Raw genomic sequence first — 18,442 nt, forward strand, 5'->3', positions numbered from 1 at the left:
TGGGGTCGTGAAATGGAGCATGAGCATCTAGTGATGTCAGCATTAGGGGCGGGTGATCTGAATTAGTGCTGCGTGGGCACTTGAACTTAGGGCTATAGATCAACAGATAAGATTAGCACAAGATAGCAGTACCAGACCCAGCGCTTTCACGTGTGTTAAAGTGAGAAAAACTCGGGTGGGTTGCATTGGACATTATTTTAAGAATGATCAATGTATGCTCTAAAATACATGCCCCATTGATTGGCCCAACACCATTGCTGAGCTAACTACCCCTTTAAGGTAAAACTACAAAAAGATACCTGATTCAAAATGCATCTTTACTGACATGAAAAATACCCTCATTGGAACTAAGAATTCATTTTGCACTCCCTTAAATATCATTTTCGTCCCAAATTCAAATAATAGAGAGCAGGGAGTAACTGCTCCTTCTCTTTACAAGCAGCCCCGTCCCTCCCACCCATCTTTAGGAAGGAAGGCAAACATCTTTATTTCAGTATACCCTGGAAACACTGCTCTTTGCAATGTCATGTGTCCCTCTCTTTCGGTGCAGAACAGCACCAACGTGCCCCACCATGTGGTTGGGCTGCAGTCTACAAAAATTAAATAACATGATATAATATGACTGAAGCCCATGCCTTGGCCAATGCAATAACCACTGTCCACAGCAGGTGGGTTGGTGCTGTTCTGTGCATGGCCAAAGGTCCGTCTCTGGGCAGAGTCCAGGCCAAGGAGCCATTTGTAGCGCTGTGGGGTTGCCCTGAGCATGTCGAAAGGCTATTTCCAGGCAGAATGGCCATAGCCACAGGCCATGCCCTTGGGCCACTGGGGATTTCTTGAGTGGCAAGATAGCCCCTTGCCATGCGATTCTCAAAGTTGCTAAACTAATGGAGCATAAGTGTGTATATTCTACCAGGAAACGGTCAGTGGAAGAAGTGTACCAAAAAAGTAGTGGAACTGTGGTTCTGGCAGCGGACAGAGTGGGAAGGAAGGGAGCAACGGGGACCACATTTTTCAAGAATTGCAGTCTTGCTGACTGACAGCCAATTGAGTTGAAACAGATTTAACTTTAGCTGTAACTGATAGCCGATGATAAATTGGAGAAGTGTGCTTTAACTTCACAAAGAATACTTCTGGAATTGTGAAAATGGTTGCAAAAAGTAGAGAAGCTGTTAGCAGTAAAAAATAAAAGTAGTGGAACACTGTTCCGGACCGTTCCCGCTCACTTCGACCACTGGAAACGGTGGAGGCCTCTTCATAGACTAGGGTTTTCCGTTAAAGTCTGTGCCCAATGAACAATTTCCGTCCTTCTCCAAAAAACACCACCCCACCCCACACCCTCCCGACCCCCGCCGATCTAATGAACTTTGCTTTCAGGATACTTTTAACTGCACCACGAGACTGTTATTATGTTGCATGGAAAAGTAATTTTGGTGCCCAGTTATTTCCTCATTAGAAAAAACATCGAGGGGCACTCAATATATTATTTTTTAATCCACTATCCAGCACTTCCCCCAGTTTGCTTCTATAAATGCAGCAGTCCTACAGTCCTAAAATATGTTGGGATGGGTGTTTAGAGGGTTACAAAAATATCGAGTACCCCTCAATCTTTTTTCCCAGCAATGAAATCTCATATGACCGTAATGTTTTATCAGTGGAAATGACAGAATGCTCTTTTCTCTGATGAAGCAGTTAATTGGGTCATATCTTTTTTGAAGAATAGGCTAAATAGAGTGACCAGCGACATTGCAGAAGCAGAACCGAACATACTTATGTATGGGGTTCCTCAAGGTGCTTGCGTGTCGCCTTGCTTCTATAATATATTTATGATTCCCTTTTTCCAGATGCTCCAGAACGAGGGGATTGTATTTGCAAATTATGCGGATGACACCCAATGTGTCATCCCCATATCTGGCTCCCTTGTTGAAGATGAGGCAAGAATTAACAATATTTATAAGAAAATTCAGGACTGGATGGTACTCAATGGCCTAGCTTTGAATAGCGCAAAGACCGAGCTTCTACTCATTGGCTCAGAGGCCAAACTAGACAAACTAGGGCCTAGCTATAAATCGCTCATTATTGATGACTGCCGCATTGAGGTCATGAGCAAGGTGAAAACCTTAGGCATTTATTTAGACAAAAACCTTAGCATGAACGCCCAAGTGAATAACTTGGTCTCCTCCACTTCCTATTTTCTCAAATTGTTTCGATGTTTGAGACCTTTCATATCGGAAGCCAACGCAGAAACATTGGCTAGGGCCATAATCAGCTCTAAGATCGACTACTGCTGCAGCCTTCTCATAGGGCTGCCGGTATCTGACATCCACCAGTTGCAAGTCATTCAGAATGGAGCAGTTAGGGTAGTGAAAGGCCTAGCAAGAAGAGACCATGTGTCGGAGGCCCGTCGCAGCCTCCACTGGTTGCCGGTCAAGACCAGAATTATGTTTAGATTGCTTCGTATCACCCAGAAATGCATACATGGAGTTATGCCACTATATCTAAAAGAACTAGTTTCAGTAAAAAACAACATCCGTACCCTTGGTTCTGATGAAACAAACATGTTGGCCAGCCCACGGGTGAAAACCAAAAAATCCAGAGATTCAGCCTTCTTCTCAGCAGCTCCCCTTAATTGGAATTTACTGTCTGTTACATTGAGGAATACCACCTCCGTAGAAATCTTTAAAAAAAGGCTTAAAACTGTGCTTTTCTCATAGGTCGGATTCGCTTCCTGATTGCTCGCCCCACTTATGAACCTTTTTTGTGTCTAACTGGGTTTGTCTCTACTGTCCGTCTCTTTTGTTTTGTGAGTGTTTCTTTTTGAAGCGCCCTTAAGCCCTCGGGTACCTGGTGCGCTATATAAATGTCAAACATAAACATAAACACATATGGACAACAGTAGAACCACAGGCTTCAAGCATGTAGATTCTAACATGCAGAGCTCTGAGCATAAGTTACCAGGAGCAACTCTGTGTTACATCTGGGAACAGACTATTAGATTCACAAATATGTATCGGTGGTAACTTCCCAGGAGAAAGTCAGGAGTAAGTCAGGTAATTACGTGCATGTGTGTCTTGGAGATGCAAACCTGGCTGGGGAGCAGCAGAGTGTGCAGGCTTTGGCTGTACACTGCATCTCCTTTGCCAATCGAATGTCCTCTCTCCAGGATTAAGTCAAGAGTTAGTCAAAGTTACCATAGGAAACATTCTGGTGAAGCAGTTACTTTTCATGTATCCTTTAAACTTAGCATTGCTCCAAACTGCAGTGTTTTCACTATATGTATAGATCAATATATGAACTGATTGATATAGCAATCACAGGACCCGTCTCAGCAAAGAAAAGCAATCGATGCCTCCAATCTCTGGATTGCATCCCGACACGTCAGTGCACTAAAACAAACATGTGGCTGCAGCAAGGGGTCAGGGGGGAGCTCAGAGGGAGGCGTGTGTTGATATAATATTTAACTAATAGAACCTAAAGTTAATCATTTGCGGGAAAGGAGCTTGGCTCCTGACCACCTATTGCGTGAACGCCCACTATAAAAGCCACCGGTTTTCCTCTGATCACCAGTTACCACCATCATGAAGGGAATCATCCTAGCGCTTCTGCTCACCCTCGTGGGTAAGTGTGCTCACCTTTCTTTACTTGGGTCCCCCTCTTCGGCAAGGAATGACTGAATGGGGAATGTTCAGCATTGGGGTGCAGTGCTGTCTCTCACACATGCTTTTCGTTTATGTCCCACAGGCAGTGAGCAGCTTAACCATGGTAAGTCTTCTTTCCTTGTGCTTTGGTCAGGGAATTCGCACTGAAGAATTGTGGGGCTATTAGGTCTAATTAGAGAAGTGGCAGGGCTTGGTGAGTAACGAGGAGATTCAGAACTCTGTGGGTGAGGGGTGGAGAGGGTGAGGTGGGCTTACCCCTTTGGTATAGCCTTCGGTCCATGAGAGCTTGCCTGGCCCAGCTGTTCTGAATACTCTTGTCTTGGGAGGATAGCTCAGGGGCAATGTGCTCACCTTGGAAGCAAGACGACCCGGAGCAACACAGATTCGATCCCTGGGTCGGCACTTAGGAACCTCCGAGTATTAAGCGCGTTATAAATAACCAATTACAGTTACAAATTCCAACATCTTGAGCTCGAAACCTATTCTCCCCAATGGGGAAGGTAAAGAGTAACTGAATGTACTTTGATTTAATGGAAGAATAGCTTGAGATGTTGGGTGCTGGTGAAATCTCTTGCATTGGAAGAAGGATACTTGTTAGTGACCAGCACTAATGAAAACACCAATGGTATCTAGGTCAGATGTACTTGTCTTACACTAGCCTTCCTTGTGGAAATTCTGAACGCATGACTGGGTTTAGTCTATATGTACTTATTGGGAGCTTTAGAGCGCTTTCACCAAAGCCCTGAGCAAGTTAATTAAAAACAGTATCCTGTGCTTGGTCCCATGAGAATGAATTCAGAGAAGCAAAAGGAGGGAAGTAGATGGTGCATTCAGTTATTAAAGAGGGTAGAAAGAAGGTGAGTTTCAGACGACTTTGGAAAAAGGAGGAGGAATGGAATGGGTGGTGGAATGGTGGCAGTGGGGGAAAATGAGGAGCTCGGGTTTTTGAGAGGTTGAGATGGGGGATGTGTGAAAACCTCCAGAGATGTATAGCAGAAAGTCATTTCAGGACAGTTGAATGAAGTGAGCCAGAAAAAGAAGAAAAAGAGAAAAGAGGGGTCCTCAGCGAATGTCAATGCACTAGCAGGAGATCATGAAGCTCAGTAGCAGGTGGTGGAACAGGGCACCCTAGGACAAGGCTCTCCTGTCCACAGCCAAAGGCATCATTGTGGCCTAAGAGTCCATGAATATGGCGTGCTATGGTCGGCTTTGCTTTCTGCTTAGCTGGTACGCTCGCCTCACCCAGCTGTGCCTTTCGTGCTATAGAGTGAACCAATCTAGCAAGTGATGTGCAATATATAATATGAATAGTCGTTTGTAATATTAATAAGATATTAATAATAGTAAAAATGACAACTTGTTGTATATTGCGTGCTACCACTATCCTTCAGCTTTAAACCAGTTTGCTGTAAATGGCAGACAGAAGGAGAATGCTTAGAACCAACTAAAACCATCCCGACTAAGTTAGGCAGTTACAGGAGTCTGCAGGTAATTTTGGACTGCAACGACCATCAGCCCTAGCCAGTACAGTAAATGGCCAGGGGTTGTGGGAGTCGTAGTCCAAAACACCTGGACAGCCGCAGGTTGAGGAACCTTGTTAGAGCAAACAGGTTATTTGCGATTATAGCCTTCAAGGCTCCTTTGACCCTGGCTTTCTGGAACCAGTAGTTCACTCCACCCTTTTTCCCCCACAGCCATTTCCAAATGAGCTAGAGGAAGATTCACGAGGGTTGGAAACATTCTAGAAGAAGCACGGTTTATTATGCCGGGACAAGGAAAAGAGAGTTACTGGCTAAATACTAAAGAACACTTCCACTATGCCCAGCTGGCAAAGTGGATAATTAATAGAAAGTTTTGAAAAGCCTTCTTCACAGGGAAATCTATTAGAGGATGTGATTAAGAAAAAAAACATATTTCCACTCCGTAGCAAATATCCTAAGGGGGCACAGTTGGAACCACAATGAAATATGTGGACAGATCAGAAAATTGACTTACAAGTGCCCTCCCAGAGGATTGCTGCCAACATATTCACTAAAGAGTGGTTAGGTCCTCGCAATGTGCCACGATTACCGAAGGTGCATGAAGGACTTGTAGAAGTGGTGTCTAAACCTTAGTCTTTCAAGTAATAAGCTCCCGGCGTAAAACCCTTGTGCTGGAGAAGCGGCAAGGAAGTGGGTGATGTGGCACACCTGTGGTGGTGATATCCTGACTCTTCAGGAGGGAAAATGTGGCCACGTTCAGACATTTAACTTGAATTTCGCTCAAATATTAACTGTTAGTTGTTGTCCTGGGTTACATAGATGAAAAAGACACGTATGATTCTCCAGTGATGAAGCTAAACAAAATAACATGTGGCTGACATTTAATGACTAACTGGTGTCATTCACTGACTCAGTAAGATTGAAATGCTGAGCAAGCCTGACTGCATATTCAACATGTCATCTGCAGATCGATCCTAGATTTGGGCTCAAATACAGTGAGCTGGTGTACCACATCTGTTTGCATTTTCTGGTCACAAATATAAAGTCTTGCGCACACGACTTGGAGTGGTTGGAGTTCACACTTGGTGTTGTGTTGAACTATTGTGTCTCAACTGCAGTAGACATGGGTGGCCTCTCAGGCAATCCATTTTCAAACTCCTTCGGCAGGAAGTAACTAATGCAGACCCATGCTTGACCACTGCTGGTGCCTGCTTTGTGGAGCGTTGATGGTTCTAAACATCAAAGTCCAAGAGTCCTGGCAGTTTGCATGTTTTTGAACCGGCCATCCATTGATGCAAAAGATGGCATGCTGACTTTGTTCAGTACCGCCCCTGAGCTCGCAGTTATTCATCCTAGAGTAGGTTCTCTCTAAGGAAAGAGACATGGATTCTTTAAGATTGTCAGTGCAAAGAAGTAGAAGTGTTGGTGTTACCTGGGAGTATGTACTATTGCATGCTGATGACACAAAGGAGATAAAGAGCGGTGATTGTTTGGCTTGGCAAGGGATGAAATCCTTGAGACGCTCAAAACATCTGACAACTACTCAGGGTTCAGTTCTGCTGCAGCTTATATGATATCTCAAAGCCTAAGTGTTAAGTCCTGCTGATCTGGACAGTGTCTGGATCTTGCTCTTTCTAAATACGTCCCGATGAACTTGCACATAAAGGCAGATTAGAGGTCCAGTTAGACAATGTCACATTGTACTTACAAAAATGTGTAAAGCCTCTTTGAAAATAGTCAGAGTTTTCCACCCATTGACTCACCAATTTCCATTTTGGTAGACGTCCAAATGGTTGAAATACCATTAAGTTTGCCCTTGTTCCCAATCAGAAAGCCTTTTAAGGTTCTAAATGAACCCTCAAGGAAGCCCCCTGCCATAAAGAGTTGTTCCAACAGAGAAAGCATGATTCTTTGTGTGCTAGGTTAACAAAGGGGTTCTGCTTCAAGAAGTGTGACTGGGGTAAACGTGCACCGGCTCCATCCATCTGTTTCGAAGCAACCAATGGAGCCTTTCTTGTTCTAGAACCTGCCTTCAGTGAAAGCAAGACTTACGTATACAACTACGAGGCCGTGATTCTGAATGGACTGCCCGAAAATGGTTTGGCCAAATCTGGAGTGAAGGTGAACTGCAAGGTGGAGATCAGTGGGTTTGCCCAAAAGTCATATCTTCTCAAGGTAAGGGAGGCACATTCTATAGCTTGCATCAACTGGCTGTAAAAGCATCAAGCAGTTCAAACTTCGAAAAAAGACAACTTTTATGTTTTAAAACTTGTAAAACTGTGTGGCAGACTGGTGTGAGGTTTCTAGATGCTCTACTGTTTTAAATACCTTATTCTTACTTGTTGGTGCTGTGTGTATGTGCTGGGTTATATATAGTGCGGACATAGCTGCGCAACACCACAGTGCTTACTTGACAGAAAACAGCATCATATATAAGGAAACATACAAAAATATTTTCTTAAAAACTTGATTGTAGCTGAATATGCACCACGTACTAATAATGGGTTAACATAAACATATCTTTACAGGTCTAGACAATCATTTCTTTATCTATAGCAGTCCTAATTAAGTGTGTCACGCGGCTAAGGGCAGCACTCTCTGCCTTATTGGCCAGGCTCTATAAATACATTTCATCAAAGCAAATACTGTAAATTCTTGGTCTGTTAGATAGCAGAATGCAAGATCTAATACAAGATCTAATTCCATACTTCAGAAATATCTGCTTCAAGCACAACGTTCTTAAGTTTGAATAAGATCCACAAGGTAAAAGAAAGTATCAACATTCTCAGCTGTTACATTATCGCAGTGGCTCACATTAGACATACTACAGTTCCAGTGGTTTCTAAGTGTGCGTACGTACCATTCAGCACCACATGTAGATGTCCTGGTCCAATAGAAATGTAGAGTTTGCGGATTCATAAGCCTGGCCTTAGTACTCTCTTCCTCGGTTAGCTTGGGCATTCTCTTCACTAAGCCCTTGGAGGTGTTGTTCATGGTTTCGATCTATACCAGAGATCCTCACACATAGCACGCGGCACAGTGCTGTTTTAATATAATGGCACCATCTTCCTGTTTGACCGCCTTCCTGAGATAGAAGGTCGTTCCAGGCCTCCCTGTAGGTGAGCTCCAGAATGAAACCCAATGTAGGAGTGAGTTCTATTGTGTTACATACTCTGTCTCCTGCAACCCCACTTCCATATGTAAGGGTGCTGTGGAAGTCAATGCGGGCAGGCCAGGAATACTCTTTTGGAACCTGGTCTCCATGGGATATAACGCAGTGGAATTTATGAATCCCCATAATTCAGACCCATGTAGGACTGCGTGACGTGCTTGTAACCTGTAAACGTCTGTTCTTAAACTCGCTGCCCCATCAGCGTTGTTTCACTCAGACCCTGCAATCACGTTACTGGATCTTGACAGCACTCCCCCCTGCCATGTCAATCTGGCTCCCCCAGTTCCCTTTTTCGGTCATTGTTAGTCCCAACTAATCATAAGATTTTACTTGCTCATTTAGCTCAACAGTTTGACCGCTGTGTAGCCTCAGAATCTTTTTTATGTTCCCGCCAAATACCATTGTTTTAGTTATTTTTATATTTATCTTCAGTCCATTCTCTACTCAAAATGTATCAAAGAGGGCAAATTGCTTCTTTCAGCCCATGGGTGACAGGGAGATTAATACTACGTCATCCGCAAATAGTAGGATTGGATATCTTGTTTACCCATGGTATGGGCATCAGTTGGCATTGCCAGCATTTGATTTATTACTCCATTAATTAATGCACAGAGCAATTTTGGGGCCAGGACGCAGCTCTGGGGGACTCCTTTTTGGATCAGAAAGGGTCTGGCTAACTCCCCATTTGTATTCCATCTTACCGAGGCTTCATAACTTGAATACAATATTAACAATGCCGAGAGTAATGTCGATTGAATACCCAGAACTTTGAGGGTCTGGGTATCCAAGACATCACGAAAGCAGTCTGCAAGTTGACGGACACGACGTACAGGTATAATTTTCTGAGACATATATATTTGTCGACCAGCAGCTGCAAGCAAAAGGACTGATCCACTGTGCTCATCACTGTTTGGTATCATGCTGGTAGGTGGTTGATCTGCCATGTTTCCTGCACCCACTCTTCTAGGTGGACCAGCAGTGCTTGTGCATGAATCCTGCCTCCTGCATCCATTAAAGATACTGGTCGATAAAGTGAGTGCCCCTCTCTTCCTCCCTTTTTATAAATGGGGATGATTTCTGCATGTGTCCATGTTGCGGGTGGTGTTCTACTTGCACTTAGCACATTAAATAGTCAGCTTAAATAAGGCATCCACATTAAAGGTCTTGTCTGTTAGGAAAGGAAGAAGGCGATGGATATGGCAGGGGAAATGTGCACAAAATACACAGTAAACAACCTTGAATATAACAACGTGCATTCAATACCCAAGACTCGTGTATACCACTATATGAAAAGGAATGTAGGGTAAGCACTTAGAATATCCTTATGACTGAAAGGAAAGTCGGCAAACTCCTTACCCACTATGCTATTACAGATACTGACAGCGCTAAGCCCACGTAGAGGGCAAGCAGGGACAGAATCTGTAAGCTGACACTCTAGACGGTACTGAATAAAGAATTTGGAAACAGTACTCACAAGGACCGGAATGACCACATGAATGCCAGTACTCACGAAGACCGGAAAGACCACTTGGATGTCCGTATTCACGAGGACCGGAAAGACCACTCAAAAGTCAGTACTAACCCACAACCCTGTAAATCAAACAAGAACCCAGAAGGCACTAAAGGCAAAGAGTGAGGATGACTAAATACCTAAACCCAAGTCAAGAGGCAAGAAGGAATAGTACAGTGTGGAAAACAAAAGATAATCACACAGGAGCTAGTTACAACAGCTTCCCACACCTAATAATAAAATAGGAAATAAATGTAAAAGTGTAAAGGAAAACATGGCATGGATCCCAATAGAAGGCAAGGATCAGGAGCAGTGAAAACGATATCAAAAGGGAAACTTTCCCACCCATCCAAGGTGAGAAGGCAGGAAACTAAACCTGTAAAGGAAAGATTAATGCAACAAGTCTTTCAGTAGCAAAGGACAATTTCTAGGAAACAGTGAACACAGGCAATTGGGCTACAGCAAAAGGAAAGCTCAGAGAAAGGCTGCCTGCAGACAGAGAAAGGGAGAAAGGGTTTTCCAAAAGGCAGAAATCAATTAGGCATACAAATACGAATTCCAGGACAAGGAACAGGAAACACTAACTAGAAACTGGGCACAAAAACTAGGAACCAGGAACAAGGGACCAGTCACGACAGGAACGCTGCAACAATGACCAGCGCTGGACTGAAGCAAACTGAGGCTTTTAAAGCTGCTTAACGAGCACACCCCTCAGGCGTGTCGCCTGCTGCACCTGCAGCCACAGGTGTTGCCTATCCTCCACCCAGCCTTGTCCTGCAAGGGAGGAGGTGAGGCAGTGAGCCAGGCATTCTGGGAAGCATAGTCATTTGATTAAAGTAGCAGTAGCATGCTGGCTGCCAAAAACCTGGAATGGATCCGGAAGGGAAGTAATTTGGGAAATAAGGTTTTAGCGCTCCCAATTCATCAGGACACTGTAGCATAAGGTTCGGAGGAAATGTCCAGTAGGGAAGAAACCCCAAAACATGCCCCCAAGTGGCGGGAACGGGAGCGAAGGGAGCGAGCCGTGACACTATACCCCCTCCCACGGCCGACTCCAGGCGGCCGTTACTCGCACAAAACATCTTCTTTCCATGACAGGAGCGCTTTGTCTTCAGAAGTGGCACTGACGGAAACGATGACCCACGGGCAGAAGCAGAAGGACTGGAATGAATAGAATCAGGCCGCAGTCTATAAGAGCCATAGGCGGGTTTTCGGTGAGGAAGAGACTCATGGGTCGAAGAAAGGCATGAAGGACTTGCAGGACCCGAAGCAGAGTTGGAAGGTCCAGGAAGCTTAGTCACTGGAAGAGGATATGCATGCATCTTTGAGGAGAGAGGCAGGCTGGTGCTACATGCCTTAGACAACGGTAGAAGTTCTGTTAGCCTCACTGCCGAGAGTGGACACACAGGAGGTGAGGAAACAGCAGGTTTCAGGAAATGTTTATGTTCGGAAGAGGAAGGTGGCGGCTGAGGTAGAGGTTCGGATACTCTGTCATCCATCTGGGTAAAGGTTTGTGGTTGAAAGTGACAAAGATTCGCCTGCATAAGTTCCATGCCTTGGAGGTCTGGAGATCCAATGGGTTGTACGAGGCTGGCACTCCCGTTGACAGTCATGTAGCCAGTCAAGTAGCCACCTTGTTGCACGTGGGATACAACCGCAGGAACGTTTGGCATACTGATAGGAGTGTTAGACACAGTACTCGGAACATCAGGCATACTAGCAGCGGGAGCAAAAACAGGCACATCTTGAACTGCAGCAGACATTCCCCTCCTTTGGCTACTAGCACCCAACTGGCGCTGCAGCTGGAAGGCCGTGCCCGTCCCTTCCCTCAGGTTCATGTGGGATCCGGCAACAAAAGGGTTGTCAAGCGGTTGATCCAAACCGGACTCCAAACGCGGACCGTCCAGCCCGCTATCCTGGTCGGCTACTCGTTCGGTGACTGGGCCGTGGCGGATGGCATCCGTTTCTCTCTCGTAATACTCCAGGCAAGTCCAGCGGCCTCGCATGTAAGGCCCTCCCGAGTCGTGAGCCGGCTTGATGTTTTTGAAGAGAGAGCTGGCAGAAGTCTCAGGCTCAGATGTTGCATATTCGGGAGGCGCTGATGCTACAGTCAAGTAGTTGGGAGAATTGTTTTGTGTAGAAGGCAGACATTCTGGTGATCCCCCTGAAGCATAAGAAGGGCAAGATGGACGTTCATCAGTAAATGGTTGGGATTCAGGAGGAATCTCTGGAGCAGAAGAATATGCAGCAGGATCTGACAGTGTAGACAGGTACACCTCCGATATTGGCAGCGAGGCTGAGCAGGATACAGGTCTCTCATGAACTGAAGCCAAACTAGCAGTAGGCTCTGGGACCGAAGACATGCACTTAGAATGTACTACCGGAGGCTCCATGGCTGAAGGATAATCTGCTGGATGAGTCACTGTAGCCAAAGACAGACATGCCAGAGGAAATTCTGAGGCTGAGGGCATGCAGGCTGGAGCCGTCTTGTTAGCTGAAGACAAACTTGTCAAGGTCTTTGGCTCTGACTGCGTACATGGTGAAGGCTCTTGGGTGACTGGCAGACATAGCACTTTTTTATTGATCGAAGATACGTGTGCCAACGATGACTGCAGAGCTGTGGACAGGATTATTGAAGAGTCAATGGTAGTAGGAGGACAGTCTGAAGTCCCAGAAGTCGACAGACACACTTGTGGTTCAGGAATGGAAAGCCCCTTTAAGGCAGTTGACCCCTTGGCACCAGTAACCAAAGTCTGAGCTGTACCCCTGCCGTCCCTCTCCTTAGTGGATGACACAGAGTCTCTTCCTTTGTAGAAGTCAAAATCAACCAGAGGAATCACCATAGTAAAGTCTCTGTTAATCAGGATTTCGTCAATTGACCATTCCTCTGTCTTAGCTTCTGAAAGTGGCTGATTAACAATCAACAGTTCAGGGATCGCCTGCCGGGTTTTTGGTTCAGTAATCTGTGGAATGAGTCCATCAAAACATGAATTCTGCACTGTCTTTGACTGCTCGTAGTGACCGAAATTGGCAGAAGGAAGAGCGAACACAGAGGTAGCATCGTTTTCCACATCAGCTTGAATGTCTACTTCAGTCTCAGCAGCTAGATCAAGGGCAGAACCTAAGCCTACAGTTGTGACTGATTCTGTGTATGCCACCATTGTGGATTGTGTTTGGAAATCAGAAGCATGTATGTGTTCAAGCTCAGAGTTATGACAAACTGCTACACAGGAAGCCTCAGGTAAAGGAGTGGCTTGTGAATCTTCAGCTAACAGCAATTCCTGACAAACGGTAGGACAGTTGTCAGAACCTGTGCCCTGAATAAGCACTGTGCTTGAAAAAAGACTTTCACTCCCAATAGATCTTACATATTGACAAGTATCATGATTTACAAAAGTCTCTGCACTCAGGGACTGAACAGTATTCACTTCATCAACGGATAAAGTTGGAGGTGTATTCAGAAAAGACTGTAACATCTTATTCTCCTCTTTTAAGGAAATGTATTCTTGTTTTAACTCCTCAAGTTCTGCTTTTAGCATGTCCCGCATTAACTGTACATCCCTATCAGTAGGCACAGGGGAAGGCATGGTGGCATCAGGGCTGGATCCTGCCCTAGCCATCTGGAAGTGCACTGATTGTATATTGTCATCTACTGCATGCAGGTCTTGTGATCTATACTCTCTCTTACCGACGTGGTCTGTGTTTCTTTTAAGCAGACTATTGGCATCAGACCCCTTGGCATTAGAGACCACAGTAAGAACCTGTGCAGAGGAGTAAGCTGTAGACTGAGGGCAGAAAACAGAAGATATGCAAGGAACCCCTCCATTCTTCATGCTTAAATCATGAAACTGTTCAATCTGAGGTAAAGCACAACCGGAGTCATGGGGTTCAATAACAGAGGTACTTGTGTGTATAAATTCTAGCAGTGTGTTGTTTTCCACTGCTAAGGCTTGTGCGGACATAGACTCTGGATCAAAATTAAAGACAGAGCTAGGATCAGGCAATGTAGGATGGGCCACCCAGTGGGTAAAATACTTTGCACGTAAATACCCATTCGTGTCAAGGAGTTCATTTAAGTCAGGAGCAGAGATTCGATTTTCACGGGTAATAGTAAGGGAAGCTTTCTGTATAAGCTTGTTAGAGGCCTTGCTGCCTTTCCTTCGTAATCTGGCCATGTTCAAACGGGAACAACGGCTGGTCATTCTGTTAGGAAAGGAAGAAGGCGATGGATATGGCAGGGGAAATGTGCACAAAATACACAGTAAACAACCTTGAATATAACAACGTGCATTCAATACCCAAGACTCGTGTATTCCACTATATGAAAAGGAATGTAGGGTAAGCACTTAGAATATCCTTATGACTGAAAGGAAAGTCGGCAAACTCCTTACCCACTATGCTATTACAGATACTGACAGCGCTAAGCCCACGTAGAGGGCAAGCAGGGACAGAATCTGTAAACTGACACTCTAGACGGTACTGAATAAAGAATTTGGAAACAGTACTCACAAGGACCGGAATGACCACATGAATGCCAGTACTCACGAAGACCGGAAAGACCACTTGGATGTCCGTATTCACGAGGACCGGAAAGACCACTCAAAAGTCAGTACTAACCCACAACCCTGTAAATCAAACAAGAACCCAGAAGGCACTAAAGGCAAAGAGTGAGGATGACTAAATACCTAAACCCAAGTCAAGAGGCAAGAAGGAATAGTACAGTGTGGAAAACAAAAGATAATCACACAGGAGCTAGTTACAACAGCTTCCCACACCTAATAATAAAATAGGAAATAAATGTAAAAGTGTAAAGGAAAACATGGCATGGATCCCAATAGAAGGCAAGGATCAGGAGCAGTGAAAACGATATCAAAAGGGAAACTTTCCCACCCATCCAAGGTGAGAAGGCAGGAAACTAAACCTGTAAAGGAAAGATTAATGCAACAAGTCTTTCAGTAGCAAAGGACAATTTCTAGGAAACAGTGAACACAGGCAATTGGGCTACAGCAAAAGGAAAGCTCAGAGAAAGGCTGCCTGCAGACAAAGGGAGAAAGGATTTTTCAAAAGGCAGAAATCAATTAGGCATACAAATACGAATTCCAGGACAAGGAACAGGAAACACTAACTAGAAACTGGGCACAAAAACTAGGAACCAGGAACAAGGGACCATTCACGACAGGAACGCTGCAACAATGACCAGCGCTGGACTGAAGCAAACTGAGGCTTTTAAAGCTGCTTAACGAGCACACCCCTCAGGCGTGTCGCCTGCTGCACCTGCAGCCACAGGTGTTGCCTATCCTCCACCCAGCCTTGTCCTGCAAGGGAGGAGGTGAGGCAGTGAGCCAGGCATTCTGGGAAGCATAGTCATTTGATTAAAGTAGCAGTAGCATGCTGGCTGCCAAAAACCTGGAATGGACCCGGAAGGGAAGTAATTTGGGAAATAAGGTTTTAGCGCTCCCAATTCATCAGGACACTGTAGCATAAGGTTTGGAGGAAATGTCCAGTAGGGAAGAAACCCCAAAACATGCCCCCAAGTGGCGGGAACGGGAGCGAAGGGAGCGAGCCGTGGCATTGTCTTATAAATGACAGCCGTGATACTATCTGGACCCGGTGCCTTATTATTTTTCTGAGCCTCTACGGCCAATTTAACCTCATTAATCGTATAGACCAAGTGCTTGGAGGATAAGTCACCCAAGAGCTCACCATCCCCCACCTGCTGATCACATGATCGTATTTCGGCATATAGGCTCCTAAAGTCTCATACTAAAGTGGCTCTGGTATATTACCTTGAATAAGTGTTTGATCTTCCACCCGGACCTTATGAGGTTCCAAAACTGTGCTTTCTGTTTTATGGCTGTGGGCAGTTTTTGCCACTGTGACTCAGAGTACTCCCTCTCCTTTTTACCAAACATCTCTTTTTAGGATCTTTAATCCATTCGGATGGCATCTCTGGCCTTCCTTCCCCCGCTTTAAGACATGCAAAAAGCTGTTGTTTCGCTTCCCGTCCTTTTTATAGTTCTGATTGACTTTGGTTAACGAAAAAAAGCGTGCCATTCTAGACATTATTTCTTCACGAAGTTTGACAATTCTTACATTATCAGGAGCATGTTCATCTAAAATAGTGTCTAATAGTGGCAGTATTTCTTCATAGGGGCTTGGGAAAAACAATTCTTTATCCAGGGCTTCCCATTTAACAACTTGCCTACTCAGCCCTGTAGCCTTAATAGGTGCACTCCCCCTGTTATTCCTGTAGATGGTGTGTTTAAGTAAAGCATATCTATTTAGATCGCTCCTTGATTGGACTGTCCGTTTATTTTGAACTATTATACTTTACTGTTTGGGTTGCTAATGAATCGCCTTCACACCCCTCATGAGAGTACAGCCGTACCTCGGCCCGTGTGACCACAACAGGGAAAGAACTTAACGGTGTCTGCTTTACCTTTCTGATTAGCATCACTGTTGGTTTGTAGAAGCTAGTTGGTTTGTAGAGGTAGAGCTACTACTCATTCTTATACACCTGCAGAGCAGAGGTTATTTCATCACAAGGAATTATCAACCATTGCTCCATGCTTGCCACCTGCAGAGAGGCCGAAAACAGGAATTACAGGAGAGATCAAGTGTAAAAAGATGTCAACATGAGAGAAGGTGCCCTGCTACTGTAACAGCCATTACTAGTGCAAGTGGCAAGGGAAATTGGAAAAATAAGTATTCATTTGTGTGATTTGTGTTCCCATTGTGCCACATGTCTTGCCTTTCTGCCACTTCCACCCAATTCTGTACAAAAAGACACAACATGAATAAATACCAGTGTGGATTGAAGAATAAACACAAGCTCGTAGAAGAAAAGGGATCTAGGTTGAAAAAATTAACCACAGAGCCAGTGTTAGAATAGGGATCAGGATCCAATTTGACTGGTGGGAAGAGGAGGAGTTAATTTAGATGAGCTACAGCTTGAAGGCGGGTGACGATAGGTCATTTGCATAACTGCTGAGAGGAGTCTCGTGTATGCATCTGCAACCTTTGGCTCGCCAGATGTTTTGGACTATACTTGCCACCACCAGCCCAGAGCAGCATAGTCCATGATGATGGATTTTGGGAGTCGCAGTCCAAAGCTTCTGTAGTGGTGTAGGGTGCAGACCCCCGAGCGGCTTTCCTTTTTCATTTGGGCTAATACTTTTCTGATCAGCTCAGTCATCACAGTCAGACGTTACGGCACCGTGACTGGTTACCCAGGGCTGGATTGGAAGACGCTAGAAGACCTATTGACCCGACCAGTGCGTTTTCTTGGAAGCAGGATGACAGAGCAACACAGGTTAAAACATGTCTTTGCTTCCAGAACTGGTTGTATTAAGAGGCATTGGGACCTGATTTAGGAAGCCTCCTTCAATGGAATGTTTCCAATGAAAACCGCTTTGTGAATCAGACCCATTGTGCCGCATTTCAATAAGAAGGTATTTGATTTGGCCAGTGCTCTACAGAAACCAGAGCTACCTTGCACCATTGTCTCACTAGTGTGACCACGCGTCTTCATGCTTTGAGTCACAAAACACATGAATTGATTCTGAACTACAAAGCCTAGTTCTATGCAAATAGAATACAGAAATTCATATCACTGTCTGGTAGCTTTCTCAGTCGCCGACTGGCTGAGGAGCAGCACTGGTCCTGCACCCACTTCATGGCCAATGACGCCTGATGAATAAGACCGTTAATGGAGATCCTTTCTAGCAGAAGACCGCCATCTAAAAATGTCAAGTGTTGGGGCAAGCAAAGGTGTGGTGACAGTGCATTTGAAAGCTTGTGTTACATTGTGATACCGATAACCACAATCTTACCTCAAATATAACACCCATGTCCAAAATCAAAATGCCAGAACATCACCAACACCAGGGCAAGTGGTTATTGTGCGAGGTGTTACATGAACTAACTAAGCTTATTTATTGTGGGGGCATTGCACATGTCTAAACTGGACCATCATGTATGTTTACAGTCATTCATCTTTACACAGTGGCTGATTGGTGGTGCCTTTTTCATTTTCAGATCATAGCGCCGGAAATCAAGGAGTACAATGGCATCTGGCCCAAGGATCCATTCACACGCTCTTCGAAGCTGACCCAGGTGCTTGCCGCTCAGCTCACCAGACCGATCAAGTTCGAGTACAGCAATGGACGCGTCGGAACCATCTACGCCATGGAAGATGTTTCTGAAACTGCTGTTAATATCTACAGAGGGATTATCAACATGCTTCAACTCACCATGAAGAAGACGCAGAACGTTTATGATTTACAGGAGGTTGGCTTCTACCGTTTTCTAATTATACTGACATTTCATTTGGATGATATTTCTCAAGTAGGCTGAATTCACATGTATTTTTTGTGCAATTGTGCAAATTAATTTTAACCGAGAAGTGTCACTGTTTTGCGCCGCTTCTTGCAGACTGGAGTAACCGGTGTCTGCCACACACGGTATGTAATCCAGGAAGACAAAAAGGCCAATCAAATCATTGTTATCAAATCCCGGGACCTCAACAACTGCCAGCAAAAAGTGGAGAAGAACATCGGCATGGCCTACATGGAGACCTGCAGGACCTGCCAACAGGTAACCTTGAGCTCAACATCTAATTAAT

At 44.9% G+C, this 18,442-nt stretch overlaps 1 protein-coding gene across 1 annotated transcript in view; it reads left to right on the forward strand.

Annotated features, from left to right (window-relative positions):
- Positions 1 to 3,536: 3,536 nt before the first annotated feature.
- LOC138540915 (vitellogenin-A2-like) overlaps positions 3,537 to 18,442 on the forward strand; it is a 74,953-nt gene continuing 60,047 nt past the window's right edge. The window contains exons 1-5 of the mRNA XM_069641717.1: positions 3,537 to 3,615; positions 3,739 to 3,759; positions 7,161 to 7,312; positions 17,857 to 18,108; positions 18,253 to 18,414. Coding sequence (XP_069497818.1) covers positions 3,576 to 3,615; positions 3,739 to 3,759; positions 7,161 to 7,312; positions 17,857 to 18,108; positions 18,253 to 18,414 — 627 coding nt within the window. The 5' untranslated portion in view covers positions 3,537 to 3,575. The remainder of the gene's footprint in view (positions 3,616 to 3,738; positions 3,760 to 7,160; positions 7,313 to 17,856; positions 18,109 to 18,252; positions 18,415 to 18,442) is intronic.

Source organism: Ambystoma mexicanum, chromosome 1q (genome assembly GCF_040938575.1).
Source record: "Ambystoma mexicanum isolate Mex_15411 chromosome 1q, UKY_AmexF1_1, whole genome shotgun sequence".
NCBI classification, from domain to species: Eukaryota; Metazoa; Chordata; class Amphibia; order Caudata; family Ambystomatidae; genus Ambystoma; species Ambystoma mexicanum.